Below are 15215 nucleotides of genomic sequence, written 5' to 3' on the forward strand. Positions count from 1 at the left end.
TCACATGGCTTCTTGGACATCTTGACCAGGATGTCCTTCTATTACATCACCCTCCTCAGGGACAAAATATGAACTTCTCAATATGTCCACAGAACATTGTAGAAACCGAGCTAGTCCAGATATAAGTAGGGTTAGCAGATGTAAGCTTTTATATGTAGAACAGATAAACAAAGGCTACTGTATAGCACAGAGGACTATATTCAGTATCCTATAATAAACCATAATAGAAAAAAATATTTTAAAAAAAAAGAATGTGGGAATTCCCTGGTCGCCTAGTGGTTAGGATTCCAGGCTTTCACTGCCATGGCCTGGGTTCAATCCCGGGTCAGGGAACTGAGATCCTGCAAGCTGCATGGTGTGGCCAAAAAAAAAAAAAAGAATATATATATATATGTATGTATAACTGAATCATTTGGCTGTACAGCAGAAATTAACACAACATTGTAAATCAACTATACTTCAATAAAAAAATATTGATTAAAAGAAACCAAGCTAATCCACCTTGCTATTTTAGTAGACATAGTGAATGAAACACAAATGATGCTCTTTTGGAGATAGAGAACTTGAGGTCTCATCCTTGTACTAAACATTTGAAGTTGAACATTTTATAGATGGCATGGATTGGAGCTGAATGCATGCTAGAACACTGCTTGAAATTCATTTTTCTTGAAATAAATAACAGTACATCCCTGATATAAATTCACTTGTTTGTCATTTCTTATGGAAGTAGATAGCAGGAAAAGTATCACTGTTAGATCTTCTCTCTCACTATTTGATTTCTGTTTAATTGAAAATGTACTATACCTCATTCTTTTATGCAGACGAATAAAACTTTGTTCAAATCAGACTCCAGCGTATGCACAGGGGGAAGGTGGCTCCTGTTTAGAAGCAGAAAAGCCAAGCTTGTAAAGGAACCTTCCCATTGCCTGGGCAACACACAATAAAAACAAAGCCAGTCTTCTATCTTCCTTTCTCCTTTGTTGGAGGCATCCTAGAGAAAGCAAGAGGGGAATCTAGGTCCTGGAAAATGAACACCAGGTCAAATTTTCTTTACCTTTTAATGATGCTGGCAGTGACAAGTTTTTCAATCTGACACCACTAGCGAGGTTACAGACTTCTTCATTTCCCTCCTCAAGACCAAAAGTAAATTTTTTTAAGTCCTCTGTTGGCTTAGCAAAATTCTCTACAGAGGGGTAAAAGGGAAGAAAAGTTGAGAGTCATTGTCCTATTATCGTCTGGATTTTCCAATAAACTTCGAGATGGGTCTCACATGAGAAAGAGCAGGCAGAGATGTGTGTTGGTTTGTAAAGTATTCTGGAATACTGTGTTTTAAGTAAAACTGATATATGAAAATCACAATTTACTCAAAACATGTTTTTCCTCCCCTGCCCCCAAGAAAAAAAAGGATTGGTAATAACTACAGGATGTCTTCCATAAGACATGCAGTTTTACAAATATAGCTTATATTATATACTTATATATATACTGGTATGCACATTGAAATACCCACACTCGGAGGCAAACACATTCTGTGGAAGACTGTACTCTACTTAAAGATGTGGTTATTGTCAGAAAGAGATATTAAAAATGGTGAAGATTTCACGATGGCGGAGTAAGACGTGGAGGTCACCTTCTCCCCCACAAATACATAAGAAATACATCTATATGTGGAACAACCCCTACAGAACACCTACTGAATGCTGGCAGAAGACTTCAGACTTTCCAAAAGGGTGTGCGAGGAGAGGGGATTCAGAACACCGCCTAAACGAGCTCTAGAGACAGGTGCGAGCTGTGACTATCAGCGCAGACACCAGAGACAGGTATGAAACGCTAAGGCTGCTGCTGCAGCCACCAAGAAGCCTGTGTGCGAGCACAGGTCACTATCCACACCTCCCCTCCCAGGAGCCTGTGCAGCCCGCCACTGCCAGGGTCCCGTGATCCAGGGACAACTTCCCTGGGAGAACACACAGCGCACCTCAGGCTGTTGAAACATTGTGCTGGCCTCTGCGGCCGCAGGCCCGCCCCGCACTCCGTGCCCCTCTCTTCCACCCCCCCCCCCCCCCCCCGGCCTGAGTGATCCAGAGCCCCTGAATCAGCTGCTGCTTTAACCCCGTCCTGTCTGAGAGGGGAAGAGATGCCCTCAGGCGATCTACACGCAGAGGAGGGGCCAAATCCAAAGCTGAAACCCAGGAGCTGTGAGAACAAAGAAGAGAAAGGGAAATCTCTCCCAGCAGCCTCAGGAACAGCGGATTAAATCTCCACAATCAACATGATGTACCCTGCATCTGTGGAATACATGAATAGACAAGGAATCATCCCAAATTAAGGAGCCGTGTGGATGAAAGTCTCTCGGTGCTGCAGCCAGGAGTCAGTGCTGTGCCTCTGAGGTGGGAGAGCCAACTTCAGGACACTGGTCCACAAGAGACCTCCCAGCTCCACATAATATCAAACGGCGAAAATCTCCCAGAGATCTCCATCTCAACACCAGCACCCAGCTTCACTCAACGACCAGCAAGCTACAGTGCTGGACATCCTATGCCAAACAACTAGCAAGACAGGAACACAACCCCACCCATTAGCAGAGAGGCTGCTTGAAAATATAATAAGGTCACAGGCACCCCAAAATGCACCACCGGACGTGGTCAAGCCCACCAGAAAGACAAGATCCAGCCTCATCCACCAGAACATAGGCAGCAGTCCCCTTCACCAGAAAGCCTATACAACTCACTGAACCAAACTTACCCACTGGGGGCAGACACCAAAAACAACAGGAACTATGAACATGCAGCCTGCGAAAAGGAGACCCCAAACACAGTAAGTTAACCAAAATAAGAAGACAGAGAAATACACAGCAGATGAAGGAGCAAGGTAAAAACCCAACAGACCAAACAAATGAAGAGGAAATAGGCAGCCTACCTGAAAAAGAATTCAGTAATGTTAGTAAAGATGATCCAAAATCTTGGAAATAGAATGAAGAAAATACAAGAAACGTTTAACAAAGACCTAGGAGAACTAAAGAGCAAACAAACAATGATGAACAACACAATAAATGAAATTAAAAATTCTCTAGAAGGAATCAATAGCAGTATAACTGAGGCAGAAGAACGGATAAGTGACCTGGAAGATAAAATATTGGAAATAACTATCACTGAGCAGAATAAAGAAAAAAGACTGAAAAGAATTGAGACAGTCTCAGAAACCTCTGGGACAACATTAAATGCACTGACATTCTAATTATAGGGGTCTCAGAAGAAGAAGAGAAAAAAAAGGGACTGAGAAAATATTTGAAGAGATTATAGCTGAAAATTTCCCTAATATGGGAAAGGAAATAGTCAATCAAGTCCAAGAAGCACACAGAGTCCCATACAGGAAAAATCCAAGGAGAAACACGCCAAGACACATATTAATCAAACTATCAAAAATTAAATACAAAGGAAAAATATTAAAAGCAGCAAGGGGAAAGCAACAAATAACATACACAGGAATCACCATAAGGTTAACAGCAGATCTGTCAGCAGAAACTTTGCAAGCCAGAAGGGAGTGGCAGGACATATTTAAAGTGATGAAAGGGAAAAACCTACAACCAAGATTACTCTACCTAGCAAGGATCTCATTCAGACTCGACGGAGAAATTAAAAGCTTTACAGACAAGCAAAACCTAAGAGAATTCAGCACCTCCAAACCAGCTTTACAACAAATGGTAAAGGAATTTTTCTAGGTAGGAAACACAAGAGAAGGAAAAGACCTACAATAAAAAACACAAGACAGTTAAGAAAATGGTAATAGGAACATACATATAGATAATTACCTTAAATGTAAATGGATTAAATGCTCCAATGAAAAGACATACACTGGCTGAACGGACACAAAAACAAGACCCGTATATATGCTGTCTACAAGAGACCCACTTCAGACCTAGGGACACATACAGACTTAAAGTGAGGGGATGGAAAAAAGATATTCCATGCAAAAGGAAATCAAAAGAAAGTTGGCGTAGCAATTCTCATACCAGACAAAATAGACTTTAAAGACTATTACAAGAGACAAAGAAGGACACTACATAATGATCAAAGGATCAATCCAAGAAGAAGATATAACAGTTGTAAATATTTATGCACCCAACATAGAAGCATCTCAATACATAAGGCAAATGCGAACTGCCATAAAAGGGGAAATCAACAGTAACACAGTCATAGTAGGGGACTTTAACACCCCACTTTCACCAATGGACAGATCATCCAAAATGAAAATAAATAAGGAAACACAAGCTTTAAATGATACATTAAACACGATGGACTTAATTGATATTTGTAGGACAATCCATCCAAAAACAACAGAACACACTTTCTTCTCAAGTGCTCATGGAACATTCTCCAGGATAGATCATATCTTGGGTCACAAATCAAGCCTTGGTAAATTTAAGAAAATTGAAATTGTATCAAGTATCTTTTCCAACCACAAGGCTATGAGACTAGATATCAATTACAGGAAAAAAATCTGTAAAAAATACAAACACATGGAGGCTAACTAAAAGTACAATACTAAATAACCAAGAGAGCACTGAATAAATCAAAGTGGAGATCAAAAAATATCTACAAACAAATGACAATGAAAACACGATGACCCAAAACCTATGGGATGCAGCAAAAACGGTTCTAAGAGGGAAGTTTATAGCAATACAATCCAACCTCAAGAAACAAGAAACATCTCAAATAAACAACCTAACCTTACACCTAAAGCAGTTAGAGAAAGAAAAACAAAAAACCCCCAAAGTTACCAGAAGGAAAGGAATCATAAAGATCAGATCAGAAATGAAGGAAACGATAGATAAGATCAATAAAACTAAAAGCTGGTTCTTTGAGAAGATAAAATTGATAAACCATTAACCAGACTCATGAAGAAAAAAAGGGAGAAGACTCAAATCAACAGAATTAGAAATGAAAAAGAAGTAAAAACTGACACTGCAGAAACACAAAAGATCACGAGACATTACTATAAGAAACTATATGCCAATAAAATGGACAACTTGGAAGAAATGGACAAATTCTTAGAAAAGCACAACCTTCTGAGACTGAACCAGGAAGAAATAGAAATTATAAACAGACCAATCACAAGCACTGAAATTGAAACTGGGATTAAAAATCTTCCAACAAACAAAAGTCCAGTACCAGATGGCTTTATAAGTCAATTTTATTAAACATTTAGAGAAGACCTAACACCTATCCTTCTCAAACTCTTCCAAAACATAGCAGAGGGAGGAACACTCCCTCTGCTATGATGCGAGGCCACCATCACCCTGACACCAAAACCAGACAAAGATGTCACAAAAAAAGAAAACTTCAGGCCAATATCACTGATGAACATAGATGTAAAAATCCTCAACAAAATACTAGCAAGCAGAATCGAACAGCACATTAAAGGGATCATACACCATGATCAAGTGGGGTTTATCCCAGGAATGCAAGGATTCTTCAATATATGCAAATCAATCAATGCGATACACCATATTAACAAACTGAAGGAGAAAAACCATATAATCATCTCAATAGATGCACAGAAAGCTTTCGACAAAATTCAACACCGATTTATGATAAAAACCCTCCAGAGAGTAAGCATAGAGGGAACTTACCTGAACATAATAAAGGCCATATATGACAAACCAACAGTCAGCATTGTTCTCAATGGTGAAAAACTGAAACCATTTCCACTAAGATAAGGAACAAGACAAGGTTGCCCATTCTCACCACTACTATTCAACATAGTTTTGGAAGTTTTAGCCACAGCAATCAGAGAAGAAAAGGAAATAAAAGGAATCCAAATTGGAAAAGAAGAAGTAAAACTGACACTGTTTGCAGATGACATGATACTATACATAGAGAATCCTAAACATGCTACCAGAAAACTGCTAGAGCTAATCAATGAATTTGGTAAAGTTGCAGGATACAAAATTAATGCACAGAAATCTCTTGCATTCCTAGACACTAATGATGAAAAATCTGAAAGAGAAATTAAGGAAACACTCCCATTTACCACTGCAACAAAAAGAATAAAATACCTAGGAATAAACCTACCTAAGGAGACAAAAGACCTGTATGCAGAAAACTATAAGACACTGATGAAAGAAACTGAAGAAGATACAAACAGATGGAGAGATACACCATGTTCTTGGATTGGAAGAATCAACATTGTGAAAATGACTATAATACCCAAAGCAATCTACAGGTTCAATGCAATCCCTATCAAACTACCACTGGCATTTTTCACAGAACTAGAACAAAAATTTCACAATTTGCATGGAAACACAAAAGACCCTGAATAGCCAAAGCAATCTTGAGAAAGAAAAATGGAGGTGGAGGAATCAGGCTCCGTGACTTCAGACTATATTACAAAGCTACAGTAATCAAGACAGTATGGTACTGGCACAAAAACAGAAATATAGATCAATGGAACAGGATAGAAAGCCCAGAGATAAACCCATGCATATATGGTCAACTAATCTATGATAAAGGAGGCAAGAATATACAATGGAGAAAAGACACCCTCTTCAATAAGTGGTGCTGGGAAAACTGGATAGCTACATGTAAAAGAATGAAATTAGAACACTCCCTAACACTATACACAAAAAGAAAGTCAAAATGGATTAAAGACCTAAATGTAAGGCCAGACATTATAAAACTCTTAGAGGAAAACATAGGCAGAACACTCTATGACATAAATCACAGCAAGATCCCTTTTGACCCACCTCCTAGAGAAATGGAAATAAAAGCAAAAATAAACAAATAGGACCTAATGAAACTTAAAAACTTTTGCACACCACAGGAAACTAGAAACAAGATGAAAAGACAACCCTCAAAATGGGAGAAAATATTTGTAAATGAAGCAGCTGACAAAGGATTAATCTCCAAAATTTACAAGCAGCTCATGCAGCTCAAGATCAAAAAAGCAAATAACCCAATCCAAAAATGGGCAGAAGACCTAAATAGACATTTCTCTAAAGAAGATACACAGATTGCCAACAAACACATGAAAGGATGTTCAACATCACTAATCATTAGAGAAATGCAAATCAAAACTACAATGAGGTATCACCTCACACTGGTCAGATTGGCCATCATCAAAAAATCCACAAACAATAAATGCTGGAGAGGTTGTGGAGAAAAGGGAACCCTCTTGCACTGTTGATGGGAATGTAAATTGATACAGCCACTATGGAGAACAGTATGGAGGTTTCTTAAAAAACTAAAAGTAATGCTGATCTTTGGGAAACACTGATGTCATACTCAGCTTTCAAAGAATCATATTGCATTTTAAGACAACTAGGTTAAGTAGAAGGCATTGAAGAATGTACTAACTTGCAGGAAATATTTTGATACATGAAATTCCCAACTGAAGGAATTATTTAATAAGTAAAAGCTAAGAAATTTCTTTGAAATCAGAAAGCAGTTTAAAAGTAAATTGGTAAAAATAACTGTACTACCTAGTAGAAAATTATTCAACGAAGAGGAGAGTCAAGTCAAGTGAATATTATTTGTTTCTTGGTTACAGTATTTGTAACTTTGATTACATTGAAAGATAACTTTCTGTTAGTATGTTCTGTATTAATAAAAATGAACAAAATTAAAAAAAAAAAAAAAACAACTAAAAGTAGAACTACCATATGACCCAGCAAACCCAGTACTGGCCATATACCCTGAGAAAACCAGAATTCAAAAAGAGTCATGTACTACAATGTTCATTGCAGCACTATTTACAATAGCCAGGATATGGAAGCAACCTAAGTGCCTGTCAAATGATGAATGGATAAAGAAGATGTGCCACATATATGCAACGGAGTATTACTCAGCCATAAAAAGAAACGAAATTGAGTTATTTGCGGTGAGGTGATGGACCTAGAGTCTGTCATACAGAGTGAAGTAAGTCAGAAAGAAAAAAACAAATACCATATACTAACACATATATATGGAATCTAAAAACAAAATGGATCTGAAAAACTTAGGGGAAGGACAGGAATAAAGATGCAGATGTAGAGAATGGACTTGAGGATACGGGGAGGGGGAAGGGTAAGCTGGGATGAAGTGAGGAGTGGCATGGAGATATACACACTACCAAATGTAAAATAGCTAGTGGGAAGCAGCCGCATGGCACAGGGAGATCAGCTCGGTGCTTTGTATCCACCTAGAGGGTGGGATAGGGAGGGTGGGAGGGAGATGCAAGAGAGAGGAGAAATGGGGATAAATGTACATGCATAGATGATTCACTTTGTTATACAGTGGAAACTAACACACCATTGTAAAGCAATTATACTCCAAGAAAGATGTTTAAAAAAACACAACAATTTAACCAAAATCCTTAAGATTATAACTTTCAGCAAGGTAATTTTTCATATTAGAAACTCATATGATTACAGTGATCCAGAAAAAATATGTTGAAAACAGATGCTCATAGTCTCCTTAAACATTAAAATATTGTACATAGCCTAAATATCCAGCCATAACACAGTGATTACCTTAAATATTACATAGCCATTATGGTACAATTGTTGAGGAATACTGAGTTTGGAAAATCTTCAGCTGAGTGAAATAGGATAGTAAATATACCATATGATACCAAAAAAAAAAAAAAAGGTGAAGTTTGAATAGTGAGCTTGCCTAGTCATTTTTCTCCCGGTACTCCAAAATGCATTACTTATTTGTCCCTCCAGTCACTCATTAACAGTTGAGTTGCAAGACACTGAAATAGGTGATGTGGAAATATGAGGGTGAACGTACTAAGTTCCCGACCTCCTGGAAAGATAAGGTATATACACAGAGAGCCAGACGACCAGACAGTAAACAAGTGCCACGTGAGTAGGCACAGACAGTAAGGGCTGGAGAGTTCATATCAACACAGTACAGACTTTTTATGCACCATAACCTGGGAAGGCTATAAATGTGGCTAATGCATGCTTCCAGCCCTCAAGGATCTTAACATTTATGGAGACAGATATCTAGGCAACAAATCATAATACAGGAAAAGTGACTTAATAAGATAATCTCCTAATGTGAGTCAGTTTTGTGAAAGAAATAAACTTGGTGATAGAGACTAACAGGAAAGTGCAGACAGAGGAAGGCCTTCCTTTAAGCAGGGCATGGTCAGAGAAAGTGGCTGTGAGGAGGTAACACCTGAGCTAAGGGAGAGAGGGAGCAGGTATGTGAAATGCCAGAGGAGAGGGAGCAGAAAGGAGCTCGGGTGCTGGAGGAGCAGAAATGTGGCTGGAGCACATTTCAGAGTATCGGTGAGGCCACAGAGGGGGTGGAAGGAAGCTCCCTCAGGGATCTCCAGTCCAAGGTAAGGAGTTTGGATTTCATTGTAAACTCAGTAGGAAACCACTAAAAGTTGTTTGGTTTTTCAAAAATTCTTTTATTTGGTAAGTTTCAAATTTATGAAAAGTTATAAGAATAACACTATATAGTCTTTATTCCAATTCATCTACTGTTAACATTTTGCTCCATTTTTTATAGCCTTTGTTCTCTCTATATGTACTTATTTTTTCTGAAGCATTTCATTTGAGTGTTAAGTTGCATAATTCATGCCCTTTAATCCCCAAATACTTTACTCTGAATTCCCCAAGAATAACAACATTCTCTTACGTAAGTAGAATATACTTATCATCTTCAGAAAATTTAACATTGATACAATAATTTACTGTCCATAATCCAGTTTTGTCAACTGACTCAGTATGTTCTTTAACATTCTTTTTCTTCTTTTTTTTGTAAACAGCCCAGATGTCCTCCAACAGATGAATGGAGGTATGTCCATACCATGGAACACTACTCAGCAGCTAATAAGACCAAACTATTGATACACACAACAACCTAGATAATCTCCAGAGAGTTACACTGAGAGAAAAACAAATCTCAAAAGATTACATATACAATATTATTCCACTTATAAAAATTTTTTAAATGACAAAATTATAGAAATGGAGAACTGATTAGCAATTACCAGGGGTTAAGAAGGAAGTAGGGGTAGGAGAGAAGTGGGGGGTGGCTATCATAGGGCAATATAAGGGATCCTCATGGTGATGGAAATGTTCTGTATCTTGACTGTATCAATATTAATATCCTGGTTGTGATATATATATATATTTAACATCTTTATTGGACCTGGTTGTGATACTATACTGTAGTTTTGCTGATGTTACTACTGGGGAAAACTAGGTAAAGGGTACACAGAATCTCTCTATATTATTTTTACAATGGCCTGTAAATTTATAATCACCTCAAAAAGTTTAATTAAAAAAAATCAATGAGACAGCAAAGTATTATTGTATTCAGTCACTTCATTTATACTCCAAGAGGTCCCCAGAATGCTTCCTGTGGTGTCAGACAGAGAGAAGGTGCTCAGTAGATGTTTGTTGAATGAATAAATAAGAAAGGATTTGAGTTGCCTTTACCCCCCCACCCCCATTTTATAGCAGGTACCTGGCCATAAAGGCTGTGACTAATCCCAAAATACTAGCTATTAAATGGCATATGTGGAACTGTAACTCTGGACTCCTAACTTCAAGACCAAAATTTTCTTTTGACTACATTTTTTTTTAACATCTTTATTGGAGTATAATTGCTTTACAATGGTGTATTAGTTTCTGCTTTATAACAAAGTGAATCAGTTATACATATACATATGTCCCCATATCTCTTCCCTCTTGCATCTCCCTCCCTCCCACCCTCCCTATCCCACCCCTCTAGGTGATCACAAAGCACCGAGCTGATCTCCCTCTGCTATGTGGCTGCTTCCTACTAGCTATCTATTTTACATTTGGTAGTGTGTATATGTCCATACCACTCTCTCACTTTGTCCCAGCTTACCCTTCCCCCTCCCCGTATCCTCAAGTCCATTCTCTAGTAGGTCTGTGTCTTTATTCCCATCTTGCCCCTAGGTTCTTCATGACCATTTTTTTTTAGATTCCATATATATGTGTTAGCATATGGTATTTATTTTTCTCTTTCTGACTTACTTCACTCTGTATGACAGTCTCTAAGTCCATCCACCTCACTACAAATAACTCAATTTCGTTTCTTTTTATGGGTGAGTAATATTCCATTGTATATATGTGCCACATCTTCTTTATCCATTCATCTGTTGATGGACACTTAGGTTGCTTCCGTGTCCTGGCTATTGTAAATAGAGCTGCAATGAACATTTTAGTACATGACTCTTTTTGAATTATGGTTTTCTCAGGGTATATGCCCAGTAGTGGGATTGCTGGGTCATATGGTAGTTCTATTTGTAGTTTTTTAAGGAACCTCCATACTGTTCTCCATAGTGGCTGTATCACCTTACATTCCCACCAACAGTGCAACAGGGTTCCCTTTTCTCCACACCCTCTCCAGCATTTACTGTTTGTGGATGTTTTGATGATGGCCATTCTGACCGGTGTCAGATGACAGAAAGCCCAGAGATGATTACATCTTTATACTCTCTCTTTTCATGGAAGAGATGCTATCTCTTAAACCTTCATGGTCCTCTTTGTGTCAAAACATAGTTTCTTTCTTTCTTTCTTTTTATTTTTGCTAGAATATGATTTTTTTCTTCTCATCACTGCCATCTCTCTAAACAACTAGTATATCCACCACAGATATTTTCTTATCATTCACATTAACCTTAATCCTCTACATCCCAGCTTGCATCCTTACCCCATTCCCCAACCCCTACCCTTCTCCCTTCACTAAACTATTTTCTTAAAAATTCCAACTGCCCTCTTTGTGACATCATATGAAAGTTCATCCTTCTGTATGTCTCTGTAGCATGAGAACCTTGTTGACAATTCACTTTGAGCTAATAATTTTACCTTTTTCCCAGATAACATCTACATCCCCCGTCAGTTCTGATTCTGGGCTTTAAGATTCTCCAGTGTTCTTTCATTTCTATTACACGTCTACATTCATTCTCCCAGTTCAGTGAGTCCCGGGCAATGTTAAGTTCTCTCACAATCTGGGATATCAAGTCCAACGTTCTTTGCCTCCCCAAAGCCTCTGACCCATATAGGAAGCAGCCTATGGAAAAGCCCACCCTTGCCACCCTCTCTGCAGAAGGAGACAGGAAGAACCATCATTATGGGACTTACTGAACAGGTTATTCCAGGTCACACTTGTCTTCTCCTCAGACTCTATTGTTTGGAAAACGAGTACCCTGTGATGGTCCAGGTTTTTAAGCAATTCTTCACAGTAAATTGGAATCCCACAGCTTCCCTCGGCCAGGTACCTGTAGTGAAAACAACGCAATCTATTTATATCAAAGAACCATCTTTAAAGAAGTAAAAATATTTGCGTTTTCTCAATCACCTGAAAATAATCACTTCTCTTTCTCCATTTGTTTTGGTTTGTTTTTCATTTTTAGGGATTGCTTTTTCTTTTTTCTTTCTTTTTTTTTTTTTTTTTTTGCTGTACGTGGGCCTCTCACTGTTGTGGCCTCTCCCGTTGTGGAGCACAGGCTCCAGACGCGTGCAGGCTCAGCGGCCATGGCTCACGGGCCCAGCCACTCCACGGCATGTGGGATCTTCCCGGACTGGGGCATGAACCCGTGTTCCCTGCATCGGCAGGTGGACTCTCAACCACTGCGCCACCAGGGAAGCCCTTTCTTTCATTTTTAAAATTACATAATAAACCATTTAAATCTTTCCGAAGTCAAAGCTATGTAATAAGGTACATCCTCAGTCTTGCTTCCCTTCCTCGCCTTATAAGTAAGCATTTAAATTAGTTTCTGGTTTATCTTTTCAACGTTTCTTTTTAAAACTATAGAAAATGCACACACGTATTTCACTCTCTTCATTAGATAAAAGACAGCAAGTTATATATACTGCACACTAGGCAACCCCTTGTTTTTTCACTCAACAATGTATCCTGGTCATCCCTTCATATCAGTAGATCTTTCTTATTTCTCTTTATAGCTACATAGGGCTCAATCGTGTGGATGCATCCTAGTTTATTCTGACTATCCTCTTAGAGATGGACATTTGGATTGCTTTCAGTCTTTTACTAGTACAAATAATGCCTCAATAAAAACTGTGCCCATATGTCACTTCATATTTTTGTCACTATATATATTTTAAAAATTTTTAAATTTTTTATTGAAGTATAGCTGATTTACAATGTTGTGTTAGTTTCAGGTGTACAGCAAAGTGATTCATTCATATATATATATATATATATATATATATATATATATATATATTCTTTTTCAGATTCTTTTCCCTTATAGGTTATTACAAAATATTGAGCATAGTTCCCTGTCAGTATATCTTTGAGATAGGTTCCTAGAATTGGGAAGGCTAGATCAAAAAGTAAATGCATATCTAATAAATGCATACATATATAATAAATACATACATAATAAATAAATAAATACATACATACAGAGAGAAAGAGGGAGAGACAGAGAGACAAAGGGAAAGAACACACAAAATTCATGCCTGCAGGCTTCCCTGGTGGCGCAGTGGTTGAGAATCTGCCTGCCAATGTGGGGGACACGGGTTCGAGCCCTGGTCTGGGAGGGTCCCACATGCTGCGGAGCAACTAGGCCCATGAGCCATGGCCGCTGAGCCTGCGCGTCCGGAGCCTGTGCTCCGCAACGGGAGAGGCCACAACAGTGAGAGGCCCGCGCACCGCAATGAAGAGTGGCCCCCACTTACTGCAACTGGAGAAAGCACTCGCATAGAAACGAAGACCCAACAGAGCCAAAAATAAATAAATAAATAAAAATACAATTTGAAAAAAAAAATAAATTCATGCCTGGAGTTATTTTAAATGAGACTTTGTCCAAGACATTTCTCTTCCAGAAGCAAAGCAACCTCATTAGAAAGAACAGATACAGATACCAAGGTGGCTTGTAAACAGCCAGCTAAGGAAGAGGCATTGTCCACGTTGTTAAGGGGACTGCTGTCAAGACCCCAGGAGAGGAGCCACTGAGAAGCTCAGAGAGCACTGACGTCACCATCTGCCATGACAGGGGACACCAGTACCAGACCACGTTATTGCCAGCGACTAAGACCTTGCTCAGCTGTGGGCTGTGGTGCTTAAGGCTTACCAGTTTGCCTTTCATGTTACTTGCCCATGACAGTGCCCTTAGTCACTGTGGGTTAGAGTGAGTGTGCCCATAGCCAGCATGATGAAAGGGAAGCAAAACTGATGTCCTAAGCAACGTCTGAGACGGTGTAACAGGGACCATAACGAGGAAAAGTGAGCGGCATCCATCCTATCAAGCATGTTCAGTGGCCCCTTGGAAAGGCGGGACCAGCAAGAATCCTGAAATGGCCGCTTTCAGACACATCTTAAGGAATCTGATGAAGTCTGGACCTGGAGAATGAGTGCAGATGTCAAGGCCTCAGGATAGAAACAGGTTACTCACATGTCTAGTTCTTTGGGGATGCCCCTGACGTTGAGGTCCAGGCAGACCTTGTTGAGGATGTCCTTAGGCTGCACGGCTCCAAGGATGACATAGGTGGTGTTCCTGTTCTTCATTATGGCACGGGCAGCTGCACAGGGTATGTCGATGAAGGGAGACAGGGACATGATGATGAAGATGGGAACAGACCGGATAAGCTTCTCCATAAATGTCCAGGAGGCTGAATCGATAAACTGGCCTTCATCGATGATGAAAATAATCCTTTCCTCTTTCATTGTCTGGACAAGGTGGAGAAACACAAAGAAAAATGCTGTAGGACTTCAGGGTTTTTTTTTGTTTTTGTTTGATTTTTTGGCCGCACCGAGCAGCTTGCGGGATCTCAGTTCCCCGACCAGGGATTGAACCCAGGCCATGGTCAGCGAAAGCACCAAATCCTAACTAGACCACTAGGGAACTCCCGTGACTTCAGTTTTTTATACACATGTATGGGTACGCATGTGTATCCACCGAATTTTGTGAAGCTAAGCTAAATCTGTTCTTTCTAATAACTTTGTGTTAATTTAGATTCCACTAATTGGAATCTGTGGCAATTGGGACGGAACTGGCTGGAATAGACTCTTACTTGGTCAAATCTTTGTGTACAGATAATGTAAATATATAGGATAGATGGGGTTTTAGTCAACCTAAACAGCCATTACATAAAAATTACTGAGGTTTACTTCAAGTCATTCTAATCTATTGAAAAATGAAGGTCTCCTGGAAATATCTATTTGACATTTATTCAACCAACATCGATTCAACACATACTTACCAAGCACCCACTGGGCTAG

General features: G+C 39.1%; 1 protein-coding gene across 1 annotated transcript in view; it reads right to left on the bottom strand.

The window, feature by feature from the left end:
- The window catches only part of ADCY10 (adenylate cyclase 10), a 96388-nt gene that overhangs the window by 39379 nt on the left and 41794 nt on the right, over positions 1-15215 (bottom strand). Inside the window, exons 16-18 of the mRNA XM_067714247.1 lie at positions 14389-14663; positions 12110-12246; positions 1055-1183 (exon numbers count right to left, since the gene is read on the bottom strand). Of these exons, the coding sequence (XP_067570348.1) occupies positions 1055-1183; positions 12110-12246; positions 14389-14663 (541 nt within the window). The remainder of the gene's footprint in view (positions 1-1054; positions 1184-12109; positions 12247-14388; positions 14664-15215) is intronic.

This window comes from Pseudorca crassidens, chromosome 2, assembly GCF_039906515.1.
Source record: "Pseudorca crassidens isolate mPseCra1 chromosome 2, mPseCra1.hap1, whole genome shotgun sequence".
Taxonomy (NCBI): Eukaryota; Metazoa; Chordata; class Mammalia; order Artiodactyla; family Delphinidae; genus Pseudorca; species Pseudorca crassidens.